We start from the raw sequence: 10,000 nt of genomic DNA on the forward strand, positions 1-10,000 counted from the left end.
ATGGACTGGAAACCCTCAATGAATTACCTGCATGTGCTGTTATGTTCTCTCGATATTTGGCGCAATATTCCCCATTGTTTCCAATATAATTCTAGAGTGCCCTCTTTTGAGTGGTCGCGTCATTATCGGTCCTAGTTTCCTATCCTGAGGAAAATATGAGACGAAGACTCAGTTGCTGTCATCATGGCGCAGTGTGAAGGTTGTTCGTGGTCGCGGCATTTTCATCTACAGAACTAATTACGCATCATAAACAGAACTAATTACGCATCATAAGTATCACGAAGTGCCCTGAATAGGAGAGATCCACAGGGGGGCGTAGCTCTTCGCAAAGGCTGACTTTAAAACTAGGCAAAGTGAGGTAGGTAGTTAAGGGTTGAGGTTTTCGTGATACCGAAGTAGCACGAAGTGCCTTAAATAGGGGGGGTCCAGAGGGGAGCAAAGCCCCCCCCCCCTTGGCTAGGGCAAACTTCAAACCTAAGCAAAGTTAGGTAGGTAATTGGTTAAGATTTTGCATACGAAATATGGCCGGAATTCATATTTTACCCCGCAATTTCCCTGATCTACTTCATGCCCTCCCCTACTATCGGGACCCAGATTGTGGGCTCCAGAGGTGCAAGCGCTCATTAGTTTCACTATATATGAATAGTAGAGGTTGAGAGGAATCCATCGATACCACTTTTGTGGTATTTCGTAACGCGGCGGCGTTCGGAAAATTTACCGCAAATGCAGTTGTGTGGTCCGGCAGGGATGGTTGCTTGGACTTTGCCCTTTTGGAGGCAGAGGATAACTTGTTTGAAGCCACAGTGCTAGTTCCATTTCTTATAAGAATTATCATCATTATTATAAGCATTAGTATAAGCATCATTATCATCTTCTTTAACTTTCAGGTCAGCACCCAATACACGAAGCTGCTAAGGGAGGTCAAGAGGCAGTGGTCGAGACACTCCTCAATTTTGGTGCGCAAGTGAATGCCAAGACTAGAATAGGTAAGGCTATTGGAAAGCTGTTAAAGCTATCAAGGGTCTAGAGTTTTCTTTCTTGAAACCTAATGGTATTAACGATGCCATTACCAATAGTTTTATCATCAGTAATATTACAAATTTTATTGTATTTTTTTTTTTTTTTTTACTTTTCTTTTCACTATCTTTCCTATGTTGATTATCAGATTATTTGCTATGATTATCAAATTATTGTCATTCCTCTGTTGATTCAGTCCTCATACGTGGAGCCAAAGGGGTCGCCCAGTGTCCTTAGAGTAGGTCAATTGAGGGCAAGAGGTTCGGCTCGAGCCACGGAGGTGCCAATGCTCTTGGGTCTTGAGCAAATATATCAAGCCAATGGATACGGTGATCGCCTCAATCCTCCCATGCTTGGTTCGAAGTAGAGGAGAGAGAGTGTTGGGTATTCTAGAGGCAGCTGCCGAGTAATGCCTTTCCAAAGGATACGAAGATGATGCATTATTATTTAAATTATCTATCCAAGTCTCATCTTTATTAATTGTCTTTATATCAATAATTTTCATTATCTTTCTCCTTCCTATTCTCTTTATCCTTTATCATTCTCACTAATATTTTTTTCATTCTCTTTTTCATTCTCATTCCTAAGAATATTGAGTAGCCTTGTCACTCCTTTTTCTTCTCTTTCTCATCATAAGTGTTGTTCCCAATCTCTTTCCATTCCGTTAATTGTTTTTCTTGTTCTAGTTCTATTCAATCTTGTAACCACTTTCCAAATTATTCTTATATCTTTCAGGAAATAATATCATTGTTTTTTTCATCTTGCTGATACTTATTCTCATTATAATAATAACTTTATATTTTTGTAGCAGACAATGTGATCACTTTCTTTATTCATATCATTGTCATTTTCACTTTCCCTTCATGATATTTTGGATTCTCATTTCAATTCTTTCACTGTCACTATCACTGTCATATTAATATTCCTTTACATTGGCATTATATGCGTCCTTTTTAATCATTATCATTTACTTACACCCTCATTCCAAGTATCATTAACATTGTCATTATCATGTTAATTCTTGTCCACATCTATCTCCCTTCCATTTGTCATTATATCCTTCTATTGTAAGTCATCTATTAATTCCCTCATAATAATTTTATAATAGTTCTTACCTCTGTAGATATAATGATAATATTCTTTGCCATTCATTGTTGTTGTTATTTTTATGAATTATTATTATCATCATTGATACCATCATTATTACTTCCATTACTGATATTATTATTAATATTATCATGATAATTATCTCACTGTCATTCTCATTCACATTCACCTTCTCATTGTCATTCTCACTCATTCACCTTCTCATGTTTATTCTCACTCGCATTCACCTTCTCGTTGTGATTCTCACTCACAATCATCATATCATTGTCATTCTCACTTACACTCACCTTCTCATTGTCATTGTCATTCACATTCACCTTCTCATTGTCATTCTCACTCGCATTCACCTTCTCGTTGTCATTCTCACTCACATTAGCCTTCTCATTGTCATTCTCACTCACATTCACCTTCTTATTGTCATTCTCACTCGCATTCACCTTCTCATTGTCATTCTCACTCACATTCACCTTCTCATTGACATTCTCATTCACATTCACCTTCTCATTCACATTCTCACTCACATTCACCATCTCATTGTCATTCTCACTCACATTCACCTTCTCAATGTCATTCTCACTCACAATCACCTTCCCATTGTCATTCTCACTCGCATTCACCTTCTCATTGTCATTCTCACTCACATTCACCTTCTCATTGTCATTCTCACTCACATTCACCATCTCATTGTCATTCTCACTTACATTCACCTTCTTATTGTCATTCTCACTCACATTCACCTTCTCATTGTCATTCTCACTCACATTCACCTTCTCATTGACATTCTCATTCACATTCACCTTCTCATTGTCATTCTCACTCGCATTCACCTTCTCATTGTCATTTCCACTCACAATCAAAATCTCATTGTCATTCTCACTCACATTCACCTTTTCATTGTCATTCTCACTCGCATTCACCTTCTCATTGTCATTCTCACTCACATTCACCTTCTCATTGTCATTCTCACTCGCATTCACCTTCTCGTTGTCATTCTCACTCACATTCACCTTCTCATTGTCATTCTCACTCATATTCACCTTCTCATTGACATTCTCATTCACATTCTCACTCACATTCACCATCTCATTGTCATTCTCACTCACATTCACCTTCTCAATGTCATTCTCACTCACAATCACCATCTCATTGTCATTCTCACTCACATTCACCTTCTCATTGTCATTCTCACTCACATTCACCTTCTCATTGTCATTCTCACTCACATTTAACTTTTCAGTGTCATTCTCACTCACATTCAGCTTCTCATTGTCATTCTCACTCACATTCACCTTCTCATTGTCATTCTCACTCACATTCACCGCCTCTTTGTCATTGTCACCCACATTCACTTTCTCATTGTCACTCACTGACATTAACTTTCTCATTGTCATTGTCATTCACAATCACCTTCTCATTGTCATTCTCATTGACATTCACCTTCTCATTGTCATTCTCACTCGCATTCACCTTCTCATTGTCATTCTCACTTGGATTCACCTTCTCATTGTCATTCTCACTCGCATTCACTTTCTCATTGTCATTGTCATTCTCATTCACATTCACCTTTTCATTGTCATTATCATTCACATTCACTTTTTCATTGTCATTCTCACTCGCATTCACCTTCTCATTGTCATTCTCACTCACATTCACCATCTCATTGTCATTCTTACTCACATTCACCTTCTCATTGTCATTCTCACTCACATTCACCTTCTCATTGTCATTCTCACTCATTCACCTACTCACAAATAGACGTCTAACAGAAGCATCTTCCTCCCTCAGGTTGGACTCCCTTACACCTTGCTTCCCAGTTCGGCCGTCATGCTGTTGCTGAGACGCTCCTCGAGAAGGGCGGAGAAGTGAACGCCAAGGATGAGATGGGTAAGGCGATTGGAAAGCGAGTGACTTCTTAAAGGCACCAGAAGAATTTTGATTTTGTTTCTTTTCTCATCTTTGTCTTTATGGAATTTTATAACAATTATTGTTATAATTTGATTAGGGAATGTTTTTCATCTTTTATCATTAATTTTATTGATATTTATTTCTTTATTCTATGAATTTTTCAATAAAATATTTTCATAGATTATTTTATAACTAAGAAAAAAATAGATTTTTCTATATTTCTTTATATTATAAATGTTATAATGATTAGTTATGATAATTATGATAATAATAAGTATGATCATCTTAATTATTACTGACATTGTCATTATTATTTTCCTGATTATCTACAAGAAATATGATCATCCTCATCATCAATCATAATCATCATCAATGGTCCTATTCATATTATCATTAATATTTCATTACTATAACTATCATTGTTACTCCCATTTCTACTAAATTATCAATTGTTATCATCCTTGCTCTCATTATTGTTATTTTGATGGTGATCCTGTTCTTGTTCTCCTACATGCTTTTGTTGGTGGTGTTGTTGCGAGGTCTTTATCAGTGATGACAAAGACAATGATGATAATGGAGAAAGTAATGGCAACAAATGCAACAACAATAATGATGATAATGAAAAGTTTCATAATGTAATGGTGGTAATGAAATATTAATGATAAAGTAATCATCGCTGATAATGTTGATGATAACACTTTCATGATGATAATATAACTAATGATAATGGTAATGACATATTTATGATAACAATGATAATAATAATGGTGATGATGAATAATGATAGTAATAAATTTAGAAATGTAAAAGTTTAGTTAAGTCCCCCCGAACGGCGGGTCCGTTTTCTTTGACATACGTAATGTCTCCCATGTTCCACCAATATATGATGTTTTTTATTTTACGCTTATTTACTACAAGAAAGACATGTTTTGTTTATGTTACACCATTTATCAGGTGTATGTTTTTCCATTATGAAGACTATATATTTTAACTGCATGTAAACAGAAGTGTAAATCGTTTTATATCAATATGATTTTCTGAATAAATTAGCAGACGCTCAACAACACCACGTGTTTCAATGGCTAAAGAACATCTTTATTTACTGCACGAATGTGGCAAGAAAACCCCACATGTATAATTTATACATGTACTCTATATTTCTGTATAATTCTCTATATTATATATATTGTATATATATAAAATATATATATTACTGATAAATAATTATCAAGCATTCATTTTCATTATAATATTCTTTCTCATTATCATACATATATATTTTTTTCTTTTCCTTCTTGTTTCTATACCTTTTCATAATTCTTATTTTCATTAACATTCTAAGTATTTGCAATTTTATTAATATTCAAAATATCCATACTATTCCTAGCCCTTACCCTTATCACCCTAATCATCTCTATTAATCTCATTCCTAAAACTAGTCTCATTCTCCCTCACATTCACCTTCTCACTGTCATTTTCACTCACATTCACCTTCGCATTGTCATCCTCACTTCCCTTCTCACGCTCATTACTCACAAACAGACGTCTAACAGAAGCATCTTCCTCCCTCAGGTTGGACTCCCTTACACTTTGCTTCCTTTAACGGCCATCATGCTGTTGCAGAGACGCTCCTCGAGAAGGGCGGAGAAGTGAACGCCAAGGCTAAGGATGGTAAGGCGATTGGAAAGCGAGTGACTTCTTAAAAGCGCCAGAAGAATTTTGCTTTTGTTTCTTTTCTCATCTTTGTCTCTGAGGAAATTTATAACAATTATTATTCACATCTAATACGGATACCTCTATCATCAGCTTTTCTTATTTCTTCATCATTCATTATTCTTCTCTTTTTATTCATTCCTTATATTTTGGTTGTTTATTTGAGTTATTTGTAAATGTTACATATTCATTACCATTTATCATATGTATTTCAATGTTGTGATTATCATCATCATAAAAATATTCATTATTATTATATATTTATATCTTATCATTTATTACAATTACATTTGTATTATTATTATTATTTCAAGAATTTTCTTTTGTAATAGTCACTTTTCATCATTCATCTTTTTTCTTCCTCTTTTACTCTTTTCATTATTGATATAATTTTCATTTTTATTTCAATTTTTTTTCTATATGATTTTATACATATCATTCCTATTATTATTATTATTATTATTATTGTTATAGTTAAAAATATTATTATTTTAATTATTCGTATTACTCCTATTTCTATTTCAATTATTATCATAGGTTATCCTTCCTCTTGTCATCATTGATAATTTTGCTGATGATCCTGTTGTTCTTGTTCTCCTACATGCTTTTGTTGTAGTTGTGAGGTCTTTATCACTCATAGTACCAGTGTCGGTAAATCATGATGGTAATGACAATGAGGATAACACGATGGCTTCCTTGTTCTTCCTTCTTGCAAACACCCAAGTCTGCTCACAGCTTGCTTGCAACAAACATGGTTATGCAGGTGCTGTTAAGAGGAATGCACTACTTAGCATTCGTTTTACAAAATACCTCTTCTCGCAACTTAAGTTAGGTTTGCTAAGTACAAAGGTAACATATCCAAATGAAATATCAATAATATAAGTTCATACGAAAAAAAATATTACCTATTTTGTTTGATTATTATAATAATGATAATACTAATAAAAATAACCATAATAATGATGATAATGATAATGATGACTAAGAATAACATTGATTATAATTATATAAAAACATTAAAGATAACAATAACAATCATTATTATTATCAATATTAATATCAAACTAGTTAGAATGACCATTATTATTTTTTAATAATTTTTATGACTGATATCATAATTTCTTTCATTATAAATATTATGTTAATGATAATACTAATTCCAAAAACAATGATAGAAGTATAATGAGATCCTTATTTTCATTATGGTTATTATTTTCCTTCCTATCATTGCCATCAGAATATGCATTAAAATTATAATGATCATAATCATTCTTCAAATCATGATGATTCTCATTCATGAATACTTTCCCATTTTCATTTCCACTCTCATTTCCTTCATCTTTTTCCATCCCTTTCATTTCATTCTATAGTCATTTCATGCTTATTCATAAGCTTTCCTTTTTACTTGTATTTATCATAAGTATTTTTATTAGCATTATTATTATTAATATAATAATAATTACGATTATAACAATTGTTGCCATTCAAATTAGCATTGACATTTTCATTCCCAACCTCAGTTCCCTTCTCATTTTGATTCTCATTAACATCATGACGACAGTTTTCATTTTAACTTTTATCCTTGGAAGTCTCAGAGCCATTCCAGTCATTACTCTCCTTCTCCTACTCTTTGTCACTCTATACTTTCTATATAATTTTCCTTCTCCTCCTCTTTGTCACTCTATACTTTCTGTATAATTCTCCTTCTCTTATTCTTTGTCACTCTATACTTTCTGTATAATTCTCCTTCTCCTCCTCTTTGTCACTCTATACTTTCTGTATAATTCTCCTTCTCCCATTCTTTATCACTCTATACTTTCTGTATAATTCTCCTTCTAGTCTTTGTCACTCTATACTTTCTATATAATTCTCCTTCTCTTACTCTTTGTCACTATATACTTTCTGAATAATTCTCCTTCTCCTATCTTTGTCACTCTATATTTTCTGTACAATTTTCCTTCTCCTACTCCTATTCTTTGTCACTTTACATTCTTTATATAATTCTTCTACTCTTTGTCACTCTTTTTTCTGTCCAATTCTCCTTCTCCCACACTTCATCATATTTATTTATCTTCTCATTATCACTCTCTGTTTTCTCTTTCCTTTTCATCTTCATGCTCATCATCCATTATCATTATGTTCTCATTAATGAGTTGTCCTAACTCATTACTTATACCATTGTTTATATTAACACTATTGTTATTTTTACTTACATTTATAGAATATCATTGGTTAATTTCATTATTATTTTTAGAGATATTATATTGTTTTATAACTAACTTTATTATACTGTAATAATTATCATTCTCTTTTGTTATTCATATGTGTATTCTTTTTCTAAATACTTCTATCAATATTTTGTTATGTATGAATATATAATATATTATATATATATATATATATATATATATATATATATATATATATATATATATATATATATATATATATATATATATATATATATGTATTATATATATATATATATATATATATATATATATATATATATATATTATATATATATATATATTATATAATATATAATATATTTATATATATATATATATATATATATATATATATATATATTTATATATATATATAATATATATGTGTTATATATATATATATTGTATGTGTATGTGTGTGTGTGTATGGTTATGTTATGTTGTGTGTGTGTGTTGTGTGTGTGTGTTTGTGTGTATGTGTATGTGTATGTGTGTGTGTGTGTGTGTGTGTGTGTGTGTGTATGTGTGTGTATTGTCGTCATCAATATTATTGTCATATTTCATCATCATATATATCTTGATTTATATAATATATTTTTAAATATATATCATATCTTTATCATTATACATTCACATCTCACTTATTTCTGAACAAATTTGAATAAAAATGAAAATAAGAAAATTAAACAAGTGTTTCATTGAAGAGCAACATTTAAACATTGACAAGTTCTACAGTCAAGTTTACCTTCAGGACAGACAGCAATGCACTTGGCAGCTTGGAATGGAGACACGGCAGTGCTGGAAGTCCTTCGGGAGGGCGGGGCCGACGTGGACGCTGCAGATGATTATGGCAACACGCCCCTTCACAAAGCAGCTTCACTAGGGCATCTCCTCGCTATATTCATGTTGACGAAATTTGGGGCTTCCACGTACAAGAAGAACAAGAATGGAAGGACTCCGCAGGACTTGATGCCGAGATCTTCCTCCACAGAGAGCCGTGGCATGGAACTTTTCCAAAGCGTGTCCATGGTAATAGATTGTATTGGTCAGACTCTGCTCCTTCCTCTGTCACCATTGGTTTTCAAAGTTGTGCATCATGGGCAGTGCCATGGTTTTTTATATAATGAGACATAACATACTAATGCATTTATCTGTTGAATATTGATTACTTTCAGACTCACATGGCGGAAGGTTGGGTTGCAACCGAGGAGGAAAGGATCAGATTGCAAAGAGAAATCCAAGTGCTGAAGGTGAGTTTTTATAGAGTCAAGGGATCAAAAAACAGAAATCAAAAGGATAATGAAAAGATGGAGAATGATCAGTGGAATGACAGAAAATATAGCTACTATTTATAATCAAACGAAAACCTTTCTAAAATGAATTTTCCTTCTTTTGGTGTGGACTGGAGATGTGCAGAAAGCAGGATAGTCAAACAGGCAGACATTTATAGATGAGGAGAGATGGGGTGAACTAGGGAAGTATTTAGGATGAAATGCAAATCAAAATGTAAGGGTTTTGGTGATGGCTAATCTTTTATAAGTATTTGATCCGCTTGATTCTTTTACGACTCCAATCTCCTTATCTCGTGGTTATCAGCTTTCCCTCCATCCATCAACAATGTCAGGAAGGAAATGACTTGTTATCATGTTAGAGGCAATAATGATATGCTTGCCACTCCCTTCTCTAGAAACAACATGAGCAGAAAGAGTGAGAGATTAGTTAGATGATGAACAAGTAAATAGATAGATAGAGAGAAATTTCATTTGTCTTTTTGAGCACTTATGATACCTATTCCTACCTTATACAGAAGCAGCATGAGCAGGAAGAGCAAGAAATTAGTTAGATAATGAACAAGTAGACAGAGAGAGAGAGAGAGAGAGAGAGAGAGGTAATGTTAGAGAGAAAGTTAATTTCATTTGTCTTTCCGAGCACTTATGATACCTATTCCTACCTTATACAGAAGCAGCATGAGCAGGAAGAGCAAGAACTTAGTTAGATAATGAACAAGTAGACAGAGTGAGAGAGAG

At 33.1% G+C, this 10,000-nt stretch overlaps 2 protein-coding genes across 2 annotated transcripts in view; one reads left to right on the forward strand and one right to left on the reverse strand.

Moving 5' to 3' along the window:
* LOC122246354 (uncharacterized) overlaps positions 1-10,000 on the forward strand; it is a 1,434,769-nt gene that overhangs the window by 619,619 nt on the left and 805,150 nt on the right. Inside the window, exons 13-15 of the mRNA XM_086535286.1 lie at positions 5,602-5,700; positions 8,725-9,002; positions 9,149-9,223. Of these exons, the coding sequence (XP_086391412.1) occupies positions 5,602-5,700; positions 8,725-9,002; positions 9,149-9,223 (452 nt within the window). The remainder of the gene's footprint in view (positions 1-5,601; positions 5,701-8,724; positions 9,003-9,148; positions 9,224-10,000) is intronic.
* Positions 1-10,000, reverse strand: part of LOC122263496 (uncharacterized) — a 1,386,165-nt gene that overhangs the window by 347,956 nt on the left and 1,028,209 nt on the right. The window lies entirely within an intron of this gene.

This window comes from Penaeus japonicus, unplaced genomic scaffold (assembly GCF_977035675.1).
Source record: "Penaeus japonicus unplaced genomic scaffold, GWHDUDI00000001_assembly GWHDUDI00000043, whole genome shotgun sequence".
Lineage (NCBI taxonomy): Eukaryota > Metazoa > Arthropoda > Malacostraca > Decapoda > Penaeidae > Penaeus > Penaeus japonicus.